At 33.5% G+C, this 18,059-nt stretch overlaps 4 protein-coding genes across 4 annotated transcripts; 1 reads left to right on the top strand and 3 right to left on the bottom strand.

The window, feature by feature from the left end:
- Positions 1-187: 187 nt before the first annotated feature.
- Positions 188-1,383, top strand: MONOS_13174 (Arf1a). Its single transcript, XM_067865856.1, has 3 exons — positions 188-294; positions 364-503; positions 600-1,383. Exons 1-3 carry the CDS (start codon positions 219-221, stop codon positions 954-956), a joined length of 573 nt encoding a protein of 190 aa, XP_067734668.1. The 5' UTR covers positions 188-218; the 3' UTR covers positions 957-1,383.
- A 10-nt stretch (positions 1,384-1,393) lies between these two features.
- On the bottom strand, positions 1,394-2,541 carry MONOS_17014 (putative ADP-ribosylation factor 1). Its single transcript, XM_067869894.1, has 3 exons — positions 2,425-2,541; positions 2,218-2,357; positions 1,394-2,122 (listed from the first exon to the last, which is right to left on the bottom strand). The coding sequence occupies exons 1-3, from the start codon at positions 2,438-2,440 to the stop codon at positions 1,766-1,768; spliced, it is 513 nt and encodes a 170-aa protein (XP_067734667.1). The 5' UTR covers positions 2,441-2,541; the 3' UTR covers positions 1,394-1,765.
- Positions 2,542-6,376: 3,835 nt separating this feature from the next.
- MONOS_11615 (uncharacterized protein) lies at positions 6,377-8,367 on the bottom strand (the record flags this gene model as incomplete). Its single annotated transcript, XM_067864162.1, has 1 exon — positions 6,377-8,367. Exon 1 carries the CDS (start codon positions 7,886-7,888, stop codon positions 6,377-6,379), a length of 1,512 nt encoding a protein of 503 aa, XP_067734666.1. The 5' UTR covers positions 7,889-8,367.
- Positions 8,368-8,424: 57 nt separating this feature from the next.
- Positions 8,425-17,449, bottom strand: MONOS_11616 (uncharacterized protein; the record flags this gene model as incomplete). Its single annotated transcript, XM_067864163.1, has 3 exons — positions 8,425-8,451; positions 8,669-17,015; positions 17,268-17,449. The coding sequence occupies 3 exons, from the start codon at positions 17,447-17,449 to the stop codon at positions 8,425-8,427; spliced, it is 8,556 nt and encodes a 2,851-aa protein (XP_067734665.1).
- Between the last annotated feature and the right edge of the window lie 610 nt (positions 17,450-18,059).

Genomic DNA, 18,059 nt, shown 5'->3' with positions numbered 1-18,059 from the left:
AAGATACAATTAGCAAGGGCTGCTTTTGCAAAAAAAATCCATCTAATGCAAAATATAAGTAATAATATCAAAGTTTAAGCAACATTTATTAGCACTGTATCAGCATTTATCTCGCAGAAGCCTCACTAAAAGATTTGATCATCATTATTCCATTATAAGATACTCCAAAAAATTCCGAGATTGGTTTTTGCGTGGATCATCCTCGATACTGAAAGCACATGGGAGGACTTATTGAAAAGGTTTTAGGCATGTTTGGGAAAAAAGAATACCGTATTGTGATGGTAGGGCTCGATGGTGTGGATTAAAAAGCTTTTTTAAAGGCACAGGGAACATTTAATCATTCCTGTTTATTTTGCTGTTCAGCTGCTGGAAAGACATCCATCCTGTACAAATTGAAATTAAATGAAAATGTGCATACAATTCCAACTATTGGATTCAATATGGAAGAAGTCCAAGTGAAAAACATCAAGTTTGTTGTGTGGGATGTTGGAGGGCAAAAGAAGGTGTGCAATTGTTAAATCATTGTTGATGTTAAGTATTTTCGAAATGTAATTATTGTTGAATTTTAATACTGAATATATTTGAACGTCTTTTTACAGATTCGTCATTTGTGGCATCATTACTATCAGAACACAGATGCTGTTATTTACGTGGTTGATAGTTCGGATCAAGCACGTATAGCTTGCACAAGCATGGAATGTAATGATTGTGCAAAAGAAGAATTGCATTATCTTCTTCAAAGAGATGAACTTCGTGGTGCCGTTCTCTTGCTTTATGCAAACAAACAAGATTTGGCAGGCGCCTGCAGCGCGACAGAGCTCCGTGAAAAACTTGAGCTCGACAGAGTTTGCAGAGACAGATCATGGTACGTGCAGCCATGCTGCGCATTGACTGGTGATGGTCTTCTTCATGGATTGGAATGGCTTGCTCAAGAATTGAAGAAAGTTAAGAAGTAAAAGGTAATATTATTATTTTTGCAAAAAGAACGGGGAACCAACGAATAATCATTAACAAAAATTTACGGTTTATGAAGAAGCACAATTTTGAACCATTCCTATTTTATTCATCACGCTAGCTGTCATTTCTGTATTTTTTGTTTGTTCTTTTGTCTGAGAGAGCTCCACATCCACATCCACATCCCAACTTCAACCATTTCTCTTTTCGTCTTCTTCGATTTGCCACGAGTATGCTTCTCTCAATTTGTTTATTTGCAAATGGTGACCAATATTGTATTCACCTCATGTTTTATTTTTAAGTGGTTTAATTGATTTTAACTTTTGTGTTATTTTTATTATTATTTTCCAAATTCTGTAGTTATTTGCAATATCAAAATAGAACTTAAGTTTTTGATATAATAATAATAATAATTTGTATAAACAAACAAAAAAATGAATGTTAATTTACAATCTTTTATTCATTTATATACCAAGAGCTTAAAATAAAAAAATAATAATAAATGAAATAATATTTGTAACAGTACTGAGGTGAATACAATATTGGTCACCATTTGCAAATAAACAAATTGAGAGAAGCATACTCGTGGCAAATCGAAGAAGACGAAAAGAGAAATGGTTGAAGTTGGGATGTGGATGTGGATGTGGAGCTCTCTCAGACAAAAGAACAAACAAAAAATACAGAAATGACAGCTAGCGTGATGAATAAAATAGGAATGGTTCAAAATTGTGCTTCTTCATAAACCGTAAATTTTTGTTAATGATTATTCGTTGGTTCCCCGTTCTTTTTGCAAAAATAATAATATTACCTTTTACTTCTTAACTTTCTTCAATTCTTGAGCAAGCCATTCCAATCCATGAAGAAGACCATCACCAGTCAATGCGCAGCATGGCTGCACGTACCATGATCTGTCTCTGCAAACTCTGTCGAGCTCAAGTTTTTCACGGAGCTCTGTCGCGCTGCAGGCGCCTGCCAAATCTTGTTTGTTTGCATAAAGCAAGAGAACGGCACCACGAAGTTCATCTCTTTGAAGAAGATAATGCAATTCTTCTTTTGCACAATCATTACATTCCATGCTTGTGCAAGCTATACGTGCTTGATCCGAACTATCAACCACGTAAATAACAGCATCTGTGTTCTGATAGTAATGATGCCACAAATGACGAATCTGTAAAAGACGTTCAAATATATTCAGTATTAAAATTCAACAATAATTACATTTCGAAAATACTTAACATCAACAATGATTTAACAATTGCACACCTTCTTTTGCCCTCCAACATCCCACACAACAAACTTGATGTTTTTCACTTGGACTTCTTCCATATTGAATCCAATAGTTGGAATTGTATGCACATTTTCATTTAATTTCAATTTGTACAGGATGGATGTCTTTCCAGCAGCTGAACAGCAAAATAAACAGGAATGATTAAATGTTCCCTGTGCCTTTAAAAAGCTTTTAATCCACACCATCGAGCCCTACCATCACAATACGGTATTCTTTTTCCCAAACATGCCTAAAACCTTTTCAATAAGTCCTCCCATGTGCTTTCAGTATCGAGGATGATCCACGCAAAAACCAATCTCGGAATTTTTGGAGTATCTTATAATGGAATAATGATGATCAAATCTTTTAGTGAGGCTTCTGCGAGATAAATGCTGATACAGTGCTAATAAATGTTGCTTAAACTTTGATATTATTACTTATATTTTGCATTAGATGGATTTTTTTTGCAAAAGCAGCCCTTGCTAATTGTATCTTGATGATTTGCAATGATTAATATTTTTTGGAATGTATAGAAAATTGTTTTTAGAATTGTTATTAAATTCTTAGAAAATGCATAAATGCTTTAAAAACTATTAGGTGCTGAGCCAAAAAATGGCACTTTGAAATTTTTTGTTTTTAACGTTTCCATCTTTTCTATTTGCTATTCAAAAATACATATATTTATGAAAATCGCTAATATAATGAGTGCTTTTTGTTTCAGTTTATTACAGATGAGCATCGAGAAATTTGTTTGTAGTTAGACACAATAAAGAGTGCATAATAATGTTTTTTTCTCTTTTTTGAATTAAAAAAGACGTGGTGTGTAAAAATTGTGTTCGTAAGTTTTCAAAAAAAATGAAGAAATTGAAGAGAATGTGAACGGTCTTTTAAGATGAAATGAAGAGTGAAATATATTTTTTTGTTTCATCACTTTTGAGTTGAAAAAAATGAAAGAGGTGTTGAAAAATGATTTTGAAGTTAGTGTTTTTTTTTTTTTTCCTTTGAAAATTATTTTGTTTAGGTTTATTGCATTTTTATAAAATTTTTTGTATAATTTTCCTTTTTTCTCTTTCTTATAATGCATTTTTTTTTTCGAAAAAAATGATTTGAATACGAAAATTTTTTATTGAGGAGAATTTTTGTTGTTCATAAAAAGAACCGTATTGCTAGCCAAAATTTTACTGACATCAAATCATTTTGGTCTTGCATTCCCATGAATGAAAATTTATAAATAAATTAATAAATGTGTAATTCTTTTTGAAAAGTCGCAAATGTTTATTTTTCGAATAAATCAAAAATTTCATATTTCGTTCAAATATCTGTTTCCACTCACGAATCTTCCTTTGAATGAATGAAATAGTTTAACGAAGAAGTGAATTTTATATAGGTGAAGTTTGGTGTATGTTAACATATTTCTGAGTGAAATAAGAAATTTTTGATTTATTTGATAATTAAACATTTGCGACTTTTCAAAAAGAATTACCCAAATAAATAAATAAATAAATAAATAAAAATTCCAATAAAACAGAAAAATAATAGAAATAATTGAAAGGGCTGAAATTCAATAAACAAAAAATTTCGTCCCAATTCACTTCACAAAATATATGGTTATTTCGAAACAAGGTTTTAGACTGTATATTGCTCTTTTCTTTGAAATGGATTTTTGTTAACATAATGTTGCAATTCATTGAACTATTACTAATAATTAAATAGTTCGTTGATTTTTTTTATTGATCGCATTTCTTTGCAGGCGTTTTTTTAATATCAACTTGCCAATAAATTGAGAATTATCATTTCACTTCAAAATATCACCTACCAGTTTTGCAAGTTAATATAATGCGGGAAAATACGGACTTTCAAGCATTTTTTGCACTAGGCATTTAAATATTGCTTCACTCATAACTTTATTTCGCTTTCTCAGATTTCAAAACAAATTCGATTTTCATATCCGAAAACATGCATCGTTAAAATCAATACATAAAATTTTCCAACATTTCACGAATGTCATAAAATGGACTCATCTTTAATGTGTTTTTTGACCTTTAAAAGTCACGAAAAGTGCATGATTTTGCTAAAAAAAAGCCTGAAGTGAAATATTTTTCACATTATTGTTAACAAGTTTGGTTTTTCGTATTTGTTAAGAATTTATAGAGATATGAATATATTTTTTTTCTGAAGAAACACTCTTTCTTATTTTTGAATCAAAAATAAAATATATTATTTGTCTAATTTTTTTTTTGAAAAGTTCATTTTGTGAATATTTCAGGTGAAAATATAAATTGCATTTATGCATCAAAATTTCTCTATTCACTTATGAAACAAAACCTCTTTGCAAATCAAATTATAAAATCATTTGTTTGTCACAAAAAAAAAAGAAAAAAGAAAAAGAAAAAGAAAAGAAAAGAAAGAAAGAAAGAAAGAAAGAAAAATTAAAATCTAACTTTAAAAGAATCAATAATTAATGTTCATGAATGAAAAACAAACGATGACGAATTGTTCCAAAGGTTAAATAAAAAGCTTTGGTAAAAAATTGTTCACAACATCTAAAACATCTGGGGGAAAATATTGACATTCAAGCTTTTTATGCACATTGCATGAAAAATTGATTCACTTATAACTTTATCAATCATTCTCAGATTTCAAAATTAATTAGTTTTTCTTATTTGTAAATATCCATCATAGATGTGATGACAAAAAGTTTTGTGACATTCATTGAATGTCAAGAAATGAACCCATTTTTATTGTATTTTTTGAACACAAAAAGCTTATCAAAAGTGCAAATTTTTTCTATGAAAATGCCTGAAGTCAAATATTATGTCCCATCTGTCTTTTTCTTTTTTGCCAGTGACGGTCGATGACAGTCAATGACAAATAAAAACAAAAAAAATTTTAAACTGACATTTCCTGTAGAAAAAATATACAGTTTGTGCAAAAAATACCGGACAAGATCGATATCTCAATAACTGCAAGAAGAAAAATTCTGTTAATTTTCCTCAAAATATATCTCATCAATACAAACACATTAGATAAACGTGAATTTCAAAATAGCTTCATTTGTGCACAGAGAAAATTATTATAAAAATCTCAGAGAAATAGGATTTTGAGTTTCTCCGAAATTTCGAAATCAATTTTTTTCTGAGCACAAATGAAGCTGCTTTGAAAGTTTTGTGTATCAAATGAATTTGCATTGATGAGATATATTTTGAGGAAAATTAACAGAATTTTTCTTCTTGCAGTTATCGAGATATCGATCTTGTCCGGTATTTTTTGCGATTTCCGGTATTTTTTACACAAAGTGTATTTTGGGAACTTGATCATATTAATTAAGAAATTGATTATTTCATTATTATAAGAATTGATATATTTAGATCTTCATTCTTATTTTTCACAGTAATTAAGAATTGCGAAATTGCAATAAATTACCATATATGACAAATCATAAATATCTTGTCAGTCATTTTTTCATTGTTTCAATTTTCACTTGTCATGTCACAGAGGTTTATTCAAACATTCTAGATTTAATGTATTTCTGTAAGAAATGACTCAATTGCTATTTGTGAATCATTTCGATTTATTGGATCTTTTTTCCACTTCAAAGAAAAAATTATTTATTTTATTATATTTGAAAAATAAAAAAGTTCGGATATTTAAATTATCCAATAATTTTCATAAAACAGTAAAAATTGTTAAAATCAAATTTGATTCAATGTTGAAATGATAAAAAATAATTGTCAAACAGAAAGACAAAAAATGATATAGTTTGAAAAGAGAAATAAAAAAGTTCAAATGTGTATGTATTTATTAAAAAGCTTTAATTAAAAAAAAAAAATAGAAGACATATAACATATGTAAACAGTACCAAATATTACATAAACATAGTTACTACATAAAACAGGACTACATATGAATTTGTAACATTAATAACTCTATCTCTTCATTCTCTTCACATTAATTTAAAAAACTGAATGAATTGTGTTAAATCACAAAATGTAACTTCATTAATCTCTAGAAAACACATTAAATGAGAATAATTGTTTGTAGTACGATGAGATTATAATAAAATATAATATTTGCATGACTTACTGTCCATCATTCAAATAACATTTTCATTCTTATGATTTAACTTTCTTTCAAACATCTTCATTTTCACTCTATTTAAAACACACATTGTATCACTTCATCAAATTCTCTTTCATCATTCTTAGTCTCATTCACAATAATTTCCTTTCCTTTCTTCTTCTTCTTCTTCCTCTTCTTCTTTGTTTGCTCTTCTTTTTCATAAACTGTTTCATCACAGTGTAATACTTTTCCGATAATCTCTTCATCTGCTTCATTTTCTGCTGAGTCATTCTTTTCGCATGATTTCGTAAAAGAATTGTCATCATTTGTAGATTCATTCAATCGATTTGATTCGTCCAATCTTAAGTTATCGTGAACTTCTTCACTTTTTACACTTTTAGAAAAATGCTCATTCGATGAAGACGAATTCGATGATAAGGAGGAGGAAGTTAATAATCGTGAGCATTCTTGTAAACGTTCTATGTTCGCTTCATTTTCATCTAGCTGATCAAATGACACAAGCAAAACTTCTGCATTTTCTCTAAGCCCAATACCCCCTTCTGTTTTAGCTTCATCTTTGCTTTCACTCTCCAGGTTATTCAATTTACTTCCTTTCGCTCCTTTTTTTCGTTTGCTTTTCTTTACTTTCTTCCTTGTCTTTTTCTCTGTATTAATTTCTTTAATATCGTTCAATTCGAAGTTTTGCTCCATCTTATCCACTTCTTTAACTTCATCTTCCTCGGTAATGAAAGCTTCTTTAATTGTACATATCTCAATAAGATTCTTTCCAGAGTTCATTATAAAATCTTCTTCTTCAAGATCATTCTCAATCATAATTTTTTCAACTTCATTTTTTCCCAATTTTTCCTCATCAATCAAATGAACAGATGAATTCAATCTTCCTTTCTCAAATTCTGTGCAGTTTTCTCTTCCTAAAAATTTCGATTCCTCGTTTTCAGTTGTCATTTCCATCTTTTCCGTATTCTCTATCATTCCTATTTCGATTCTTTCTTTTATCTTTTTCGCCGCTTTCTGTTTCTTCCACAAAATAACTCCTAACACAACAGTTCCACAAACAACCATTACAAGAACAATTAAACACACAATAAATCCAATTAAACTCCACTCTGCCTTTTCTTTAACATCACTTTTCATTTCTGTAACATCCACATTCTGCTCATCCTTTTGTATTGTCTTGTTCTTCACAACAATCGCGTTTGTCGTTGAAGGAGATTCTATATCACCAAACAAAATACTCACCGATATTTCTGCATCATCCGATGTTGATGAAAAAATAGTCGCTAAAATCATTCCGTGAATTTCGCTTTCTGAGATAAAACCATTATCCTCAAAATCGTACTTTTCAATAGTCAACGTATCGTCAACTGTTGTCATCATCTGGAACGATAGGTTGCACGGTAGAAGAAGCGCACCTCTAAATTTTAGCTCTGTTTTCCCTTCATTTCCTTCTTTCTCAGTTCTTTCCACCATTTCCAGACTTGGGATGAAAAACGCCGATGATCTACTTGATGCTATCCCTGCCAACTCACATCCTTCATTTAATATCCATAGTGATGCATTTGGGAGTGCTTCATCTCCACCTTTCATGCTTTTTATGTTCAATGATCCACCACCAGTGCAAATGATATTTCTTCTTGCTGAAAGATATCCGTCTATTTCTTTGCTGTTGTTTCTGAACTCACAATTTTCAATAATTGTTTCTTTTCCTTTGATGGTTAACGCTCCATTTTCACTATTTGCAAATATAGAGTCTTTTATTTTTGTTGAACAATTCTCCAAATCAACAAACGAACCATTCCAACGACAGATTTCTTCAAGAATATGATTCGTTTGAATTCTTTGTTTTCTTTGCTCGTTGAGTGAAAACAAACACGATTCAATTGTTGAAGTTCTTGAATGAATCAGTTGAACACATTTTCCTTTTTTGGATAGAGAAGAACATTCCACAAATGAACAGTTTGCAGCATAAAAAATTTTGTCATTAGAAATGTTGACAAAAGCGACCGCTTTTATCGAATTTGCTTTAACTTTTTCGAAGCATGAAGAAGAGATAGTCAGTTCGGAATCCTCAATGCCAATTCCGTAATCTTCGCAAATAACATTCACAATTTCCGCTTCTTTTATCAATAAACTGCCTTCTTTTGATTGCACTAAAGAAAAGCAATTCAAGTCATGAATATTCACTTCTTGGAGAGTGAAATTTGTTGATTCAGCACAAAAAAGATTGTGCACAGACAAATGTTGTTGACTATCTGCTGAAGCAAAATTGCAATTGAAAACCGTTAGTGTTCCGTTGCTGATATGAAGAACGTGATTGTGCTCAATTTGAGAAAAAGTAAAATTAAATGATAGAAACTTAATCGATACATCTGATTTTGCTTCTATTAAATAATCTCTCGTTTTCTGAGGATTTCCTTCAAAAAGCACATCTGCATTCAGTTTGTTCAGTGATTTAAAAGTCAAATCTTCAAAAATGACTTCTTGTTCAATAGCGCCTTCTTCATCTACCACAAGCATTCTTAGAAATTTGCCAAACAAATGATTTGTTCCATATCCAACTGTTCTGCATGGTAGTTTTGTAGTTCCACATTGACGACTATTATTGCCATTTTTTGATTGGGCTGAAGACACAATGATGGTGTTTTGCTGATAAATTGTGATGAAGTCCATTAAATCAATAGGTTCGTCGTAAACCGCATCAATTCCAAAGATGTCGTAATTCATCTTTTCGTTCTCTTCTTGAAATTCAAATAGAAATTGTGTTTCATTTATTTGAGATTCAATATTCCGACATTCCACGAAAACGTCTTTTCCTTTCCAAGCAACATTTCCATCAAAGTAGCATTTTATGAAAGCAAAATCAAGTTTTCCAAATAACTCAGAAAAAATGAAGATCCCACCTCCCTTTCCTATCTGCTTCGAACATCCGCATTGTACAATTTGGCACTGGGACATCCTCATCGAACTCTCTTCGTTCAGCACAAAATATTCCATCCCTCCCTTTTCTGAAACATTTGCTTTGCACGAATCAAATATTGTGTTATTTATCTCCAGCACAAGGGGTTCATTCTTCTCAACGGAAAGACAAGCAGGCTTGTTATCTTCTCCAGTTATTGTTGTGAAGCTTGAATTGAAGCACACAAATTCTGTTTTGATATATTGAGCTTTTGCTGTAACGTCAACAAAACAGAACATACAGCCTGAAACCATTCGAATTGAGTTGACAGAAATTTTTGAGAGCTCACATTTACAATTCCTTTCCAGAATGAAAATTGACTGAATCGCATTGATGTATTGGATTAAAAGTTTATCTGCTTTAACAATTCCACTTTTAGAAATTACAAATGAATAATCCCCTGGCTGCTGTGTCGATGCATATGAAGAAAGAGCACAATCGCTAAATTGCAGCTCACCTATTTCGTTCAAAATTACAGTCTTTTCTGCATTCATAAAAGAGGCCAAAGTGAAAATAGAAATTGATTTGAGAAGCAAAAAATATTGATTTTTGATCATAGAATTTATATCCATATTTAGTGCAGACTTAACTTCCTCTTCAATTTCACTTTTTTGTGATTCAACAGAGAAATTTGACAAGTCAAATATGTCTCTGATGATTGTTGATCCGTCAATAATCATTTTCTTTCGCGAAGCTTCTCCATCCACTTGCATCATCCCTTTCCAAAAGCTTTCACATGGATCTGCCTCGCTTCCGCACCGCTTAACATCGCACCCAGTTGAAGACAGATAAACTGCATCAGATTGATACCAAATTAGATATCGAAATAGATCCACATCGATTGACCTTCCATCGCTTCCAGAAAATGCATTTGAGTCATCAGCAAATATCGAATAATCAAATGCAAAAGAAAGCTCTGACACAGTTTGGTTCAAATCAGAACTTATGATGAATACATTCTTACCAGTAAATGCGTTATTCTCTTCAAATATTGTCGAGTTAAATTTAAAAGGTAATTTCTGATTTGCTGATGAGCAGTTGATGAATACAGCCCCTCCTCTTCCATTGCTCAATGAACAAGAGCACAGCTTCATCGAGCTGTTTTCAATTATCATTTTATTATCTTCACTCAATGCAACTTTCATAATTCCTCCTTCTTCACAATTCAATGATGAAATACCTTCGAAATTACATTCACTGATATTTGAAAAGCACATTAACAGCAGCGGCGCCTCAGAAAATAAAAGCGATTTGACAACACATCTCTTCAACAAAACAAAATTGCCTGCTGCAGTTATCAATTTATAGTCCAATGAACAAGATGATGAAGATGATAACGAGGAGAATGTGATATTGATAAATGAAAGCTCGCTTTCAGAATTTGAGGAAAACAAATTTCGATGATCAGAAGTGAAATTAGAAGGAATGTGAAATGTTATTCGTTGAAAACTTGTTTCTGACGAGGATGTAAAAACAGCTAATGAAGATGATGAAGAAGGCAAAGATGAAGAAATTGTTGAATCAACAAAAATTGAACAATATGAAAATCCATCAGATGAACGTACAGTGAATCCTGACAAGTCAAAAGCATCTGTTACCTTTGTTGATTGCATGATATTCAGTGTCTTTTTAGAAAGCATAAAATTGATGTTCATATAACCCCTCCAGAATGAATTACAAGGATATTCTTCTGTTCCACAGCCCAATATATCAAATGCAAGATCTGAAATAATGATTTCTCCCGCCTTTCTCTGTATCAAAAACAAAAACAAATCAATTGGAGCTTCATTAAAGACTAGTTCGTCCATTCCTTCCATTTCAATTGCTGCTCCCATTTCGTCTCCAATGAGTGCTTCAAATCTCGAAGAGCTTACGCTTTTGTTCAAATCAACACAAGAAAAGAAAATATCTTTCCCATATTTTGCAGCATTTTCTGAAAAGAAAATATTGGTAAACTGATAATTGCAATTTGCTTCAGATAATAGATGCAAGAATATTCCTCCTCCCCTTCCGCTTAACGTTGAAACGGAGCACAATAGAATCTTTGAGTCTTTAATACTCAATTCTCCTTCATCGCTCATTTCACAATGAAGGAAACCCCCATCATTTGCTGCAGAATGAATTCCTTGAAAAGTGCATCCTTCCGATATTTCAATCTGATTCGCATTAATAGTTTTCAAGAAATATCCATTCCCGTTTTCGTTTGCCTTCACTTGAACATCCTCAAAAGATACGATGCTTCCTGCTTCACTTATTATTAATCCTTCTCCTTCACTTGAAACATAAGTTACATTACAATTTTCCATCAATACTCTTCCACAACTTGTGTGTGTAATCCCACTTTCTCCAGAAAATTTTAGTTTTGAGAATGAAACTGAATCAAGACTGAAGAATCCTCCAACCACCGACGAAATAAACATGCCTGTTGCAACGAATGAGTCACCATTTGTTCCAAAGAGACAATTAACAACAGAAAATCGACCTACCCTGACAAAAATCATAGAGTTAACCATGCTTTGTGCTCCTTGCTGCGGAAGAGGCAAAACGAAAATAAGCTGAGAAAGCGTAAATAGTGTTGCATCCGTTCCTGCACTCAAAGAAAAGCAGCCACATTCATCAATTGTCAGCTCTGATCTTACTGTCCTTTCTCCTTCAATTGTGAGTGGCTTTCCATATGATTCAATTGTATCATTAAGCTCATTTTTGTCGTTCAAATGAATGATGCTTTGACTTTCTCTTAAAGCTGCAAACGCACGATAAATGCTCGAGCAAGGCATGTCTATAAATCCACAAACAACAACATTAGACCCTCCACTTTCTACATACACAATTTCGTCTGACTGAGGAAACATATAAAGCAATATTGACATATTTATTTCTTGAGGTGTAGAATCGTCACTTACCCATTTTGTGTTCGTTTCATCTGATTCTTTTACTGATCCTTCCCAATAAATAATATTCAGCACAACTCGCGCGTCAGGGGCTATCAAATACACATCTTTCCCAAGCTTCGCATTGTTCGACTCAAAATGATTGTTTTTCATTGAATACTTCACTGACGCTTCTGCAAATCGAAGATACATTCCTCCTCCAAAACCGTGCAATCCATCGACTGTGCAGTCCTTCACGTTATTCTTCTCAAATTCCCATTCTCCATCCCTCTTCACCTCCGCAACAATTCCTCCTCCTTTTATATTTCCATTTTCGATGCAATAACTCTTTTCTATCGAACAGTTAGCAATTGAATATTTCCTCCCTCCTCCCACAGCTCCAACAAGTAATGCGCCATTCCCGCTTCTTCTTTCAATATTCCTGAATGAAGAATTTTTCAGTTGCATTGCGGTTGTCAGTTGTGAGCGGATGACTTCACTTGAAATCATTGAACTGTCAGTTATTTGAGAATTTTCTACAGACAAAGAAGCACCAGAATCAACTCGAATTAACCCATTTTCTGCTTCTGTTGTCACATTTTGGAAGTCAATTTGAATGAATGATCCTTTTGTTCCATCTCCTCTGAAAATAAATCCAGATGTTGTTTCAAAGGCTGTGTTGCATATTTTGAGTTTATTCTGGATAATTGTACCATTTGATGCAACAAGAAAAGAATACATCAATGAAAATGATGGAACAGATATTGAGCAACCAGAAAAAGAAAGCGAGGATGCGCTGCAACTGAATAATGCTGTTCTTGTACTTGGTGAAAAAGTTGAAGGTAGTACAAAGCATATTCCAGAAATGTTAACTTCAATGCTTGTTTCAATTAGCGCATTCCCTTCTCCATTTCCACTAGACTCCACAAGTATCTGCGCTTCATCTTTTATAGAATCAATGTAAAGTGCTTGCGAATTCAGATTTAATCTATCTTTGAACGAGAATGTTGGAAGAAGGCGTATTGGCGCTTTAGATGCGCCAAAGCGATATGCTCCTGCATATAAAATTGTTTGGCACGAATAATCTTCAAATCCACAAAGGAAGTCATCAATTCCGTTTTCACCTCCAACAAAGCATGAACCAGAAAAATTCCTCAAGAGAAGAACGAGAGGTATCATATAATTGGTATTTCCATTCTCCGCTCCGCTAAGCTCATCTAAATCAGGTGTTTCACTTGTTTCAACATCAAATGTGAAATTCATAGTCTTTTTTGTCACTTTACTTGACAGAGAATCTGCTCTTAAAAATATATTCTTCCCTTTCCATGCAACACATGATTCAAATGATATGTTGCAAAACTGGAAGCGTGAAGTTGTTCCAATGAAATCAAGATACATGCCCCCACCTAACCTTCTTCCAAATGATTCATCATCTGTAACTCTGCATGAATTGAATGATGAATCATTCACTTCAACAAAAGCGCCATCTGCAATGCTCCCAAGAAGTGCTCCTCCAGCTCCTTCCTTTGCTGTTGCAAAACATTCTGAAAATGTGCAGTTGCTAATGATGAGTTTTGCAGAGGTTAATAGATTTTCAACTTCAATGCACGATCCATTACCTTGCATATGATTGACATTTTCAAATGAGCAGCTCATGAAACTTGCCAAATCAGTAACTTGAATTACAATCAATGGAGCAGTTGTTGATATCGCTATTTCAGATGAAATGGATCCAATGTCCATTTGACTCGCAAAAAATGTTCCTCCTTCAATAAAAATCAGAGAATAAGTTAATCCATTTCCTTCTCTCAATTCAAGTGAACAGTTAAAGAAAGAAAGTGATTTATTCGAAGAAACAAGCCAAGATCTTGTTTCATTCAAAGAAGGTGGAAGTGAAAAGGTGAGATTCATGAGGGACAACTCAATGGATGAATGCAATAATGAAGATTGGTCAACTAATTTCTCATCAAAAATAGATAATTTCGTTCCACATGAATTGCCTTTGATGATAAGTGATGGAAGTGACGAAAAAGATGGAGAAGAAGAAAATGAAATGTCAGATGTCTTGCGAATTGACGCCTCACTTAATATTGTGATTGTATTATGTTCTGCAGAAAATGGCGTCAAACGAGTTAATATCAAATGATCAATCGTTTTACAAGGAACTTCAGAAAATCCGCATTTGCCGAAATCTCCTCCTTCCGATTCGCTTGCAAAACCATTTGAAGTGAAGTTGTTCCATAGAAACACCACAAGTGGAATACAATATGATGTATCAGTTGTACATTTTTCGAATCCAACAAATTTTGAAAAGTCTGTGAGAGTTGGATGAAACGCAAAACTATCTTCATTTATTATAGCAGACAGGTTGTATCCATAAACAAATAAATCATTTCCTTTCTCTGCTGTGCACACGCTGAAAGAAATTTCCTTGAGAACAAAATTCTTTGCATTTTCTTCTGCATGTAAATATATTCCTCCTCCAAAACCAGTATTTTCCTCAGTCTTTTTTGATGCGGAGCATGATGAAAAACTGACAACGTCTTCGGCTGTTGATATATTTCCAATACAAAAGCGACTTTGAGCATCCATTTTAATGCTCAGTGCCCCACCATTCCCTCCAACGATTTTGCAATTATTAAAAGATCCCCCAATCACAGATAGGAACGCACCATCAGTTAAGGTGCATTCAAAGCAACCGCCATTGAAACCGTTTCTTTCAAAATTAGAAAGAGTGTTGTTTACAAGCTCGATTGTGCTTGCCGTTGATGTTTTAAGAAAGGCATTTGCCGATGGAGTTACTGATGAAGTTATCAAAGAATTACTCATCTTCAATGTGCTTCCGCTTTTAACTTCAAAAAATCCACATTCTGCTGTTGTGCTAACTGATTCAACTGTTATACGATTAAATTCCCCAATAACACTAATTCCAGCAAGTGATAGTAATGGTTGGCTTTCCAAAGAAAATGATGAGCACACTAAATTTGTGGCGATTATAATTCCACTTGTCGCTGTAAAAGGCACAAATCCAATAGAAGTTATTCCTGTTACTGGCTTTATCTCACATGAAGTCAATCTCAGAGAAAACCCTTGACAACACATAAATTGTTTCGTTGTGCGTGATAATGTTTCGGGAAGGAGAAAGATCACATTGATGAATTGAGTTTGTTGATTTGCTGTAATCAATGCTTGACTTGTTGGCTCAACTGAAGGTGCGACAATGATCTCATCTCCAGTTTCCTCGCACTGAAAGCTCCAATCATACCCGCTCAGCTCAATCTCTTCTTTCCACACAAATCCTGAACGCAAAATGAGGCTTTTTGCCGAATTATGAAAACGGACTGACACTGCCTTTTCAATTGTTGAACATGGATAATCAATAAAGCCACAGGCGTTGAAATCTCTTTCTTTCATTCCACCTACAAATGCAGGAGAAGAAAATGATTTAAGATATGGAATTAAAGGGACAGGGATATCTCTATATCCTTGTTCATAACCCATAAGATCTTCATCATTCATCCCAGTTCTGCTAAAGCCTATAGAAGAATTATACATGATATCTTTTAAAGTTGGTGCGTCCACAAATAAATTTCTTCCCTTCCATGCGCTGCAATTAGAAAAAGTTAAATTTTTTAAAGAAAAATCACATTCACTATCTTCGACAATTAGAAATATTCCACCGCCCTTTCCTTTTTTCGCTGCACTAACGGGAACAGCACATGAGCTGAATAATGCGGCTGCGGAATTCCCAATGTCAAAAACATTGCCACTTCTCATCAAACAGCAAATTCCACCGCCATTCCCACTCAAGCATCTGCAATCGCTTAACGTAACATTGTTTATCTTGATTATTCCATCGCTCACCATTTCAGATTCAATAGCTGCTCCATTTCCTAAGTTCCTATGAATTGCGATTATCTTTGTATTCGTAAGAATCAATTCCGCAGAATCGGATGCACGAATAAGAGGTGTATTTAAAAATACAACAGATCCAATTTCGCAATTGACAATTGTTACGCTTCCTCTGATTATATCTAAAAATGGCGATGAAAATTCGTTTTGCTGAGATGTATCTGTTGATATTTTACAGTTTTTAATGTTAAAAATTCCATTCGACGATACAAAAATAAGAGATTGAGAGGCTGATTCAGCAGTCTGAGAACTGTGGATGATTGAAAACGAATCAAATGAGAGTTTTCCTTCTGAAAGTGAAAAAAGCGAAACATTTGAGACTTTCGAAATGATTGTCGTTTCGTCTATTCTCCCAGTTACTGCAATGTCCAATTTGCTAATATTTATTCCTTCTTCTTCGAATTGTCCTGCTGCAACGTTTATGTGATTTGGAGAAGCGGATGGATTTGCCACAGAAAAAGAATATTTAATTGTCCTGCATTTTCTGTCTTGACAACCACACAAAGGGTTGTCAATTCCATTAAAGGAGTTAACCTCGATCGGCGAAAAATATCGGATGAATAAGTCGCTCCTGTCATCAGAACCAACCCAAACGAGAGTCTGAGAAACTGAAATGGAACGGCAAATATGTACATTTTCTTTAACAAAAATTGAGCTCCATTCTTCTGATGCATATATATCTGCTCCAACTCCTTTTGCTTCATTTCCTTCGAAAAAGCAAAAAGAAAGTTTTGTTGACAAAGAATCAAAAACACGAGCAGAAAAAGCCATTGCTCCACCGACACTATTCACCGACAAACATGAACAGAAAGAACATTCGGAAAATACAAGGGCAAAAGAGTTTGTGCACCAAACACCTCCACCACTCTCCAAATCAGACTGATTTAATTTCCCGTGAGAGAACGAAACTTCAGTCATACAATCTCCAGGAGAAGAATACATAAGAGCCACCGACCCCCCTCCCCAATTAGTTGAACTATTTGAATAATCGCAATTTATATGATAATTTTTGCTGTTGCAATATGTATCTACACTCCCCGCCCATCCGTTTGACGAACAATTCGAGAAATTACATCCTGATAAGGTCATATTTCCCGAATAACGTAGAAGACATGCTCCTCCTGCACTTGAATAACATTCAATAAATTCACTGTTTCTAACCATACAATCACCAGAAGAATTATGACAAATTGCACCTCCAAATTCATTCGTTTTTAACTTAACAAACAAGCATCCGTCAATATCGGTTTCTACAGAGCTATCATGTGATATTCTTTGGCAGGAGCTTCTGCTGGAGAGAAGAAAAGACGAGTTTCGAGCACGAAAGGTGCCCCTGCAAACTCTCATTCCAGAAACTATTCCGCCGTCATATCCATTGTCAGTATTCTCCATGACACAGCTTGCGATCATTGTATTTTGTTCCGATGGAAACTTTACGTCTCCTTCCGTGCTGGAGCATGATGATTTCAATAAAGAAATGTTATAAAAAAGAGAATTTTGTAGATTAATAGATGAAAGACATCTGTGTGAAAGAAAATCATGAGTCGATAATATAAAGGAAGAGAAAATTGAAGATGAAATTGAGAGTGAATTTTGCAATGTGCATAAATATGAATCATCAACACCAATCGCAAGCTGATTCGGAAAGAATGAGCGTGCTCCAAATGATAATGAAAAGTTATTCAAATTCACAATTGAACTATTAATTCTTATAAAATTTTTTATTTTTGAATCGAAAATTTTCAATTGACAGCTGCTCAATCGAAATGAACTAGAGTCGCTACATCCAACAACATAATTGCAATGCAATGGAAAGACGTTAACGTTATGAAGTGAAAAAGTTGAATTTTTCATATTGAAGAATGATTTCTCAGACAAGGTAGATGTAATAACTGACCCACCGCATGCGTTCAATCCTTCATTTCCGTAATCGCCATTCCATGTTATCTTTTTGAAGACGCTTCTGTAATGATCACTGAACGTTGTCGATAATTTCTTGTCAAAAAAATCATAAATGAGA

The sequence above is a fragment of the Monocercomonoides exilis genome, assembly GCF_001643675.1.
Source record: "Monocercomonoides exilis strain PA203 chromosome Unknown scaffold4-2303458, whole genome shotgun sequence".
Taxonomy (NCBI): domain Eukaryota; phylum Preaxostyla; order Oxymonadida; family Polymastigidae; genus Monocercomonoides; species Monocercomonoides exilis.
Note: the sequence above shows the minus strand (reverse complement) of the source record. Positions and strands in the feature narration are given on the sequence as shown.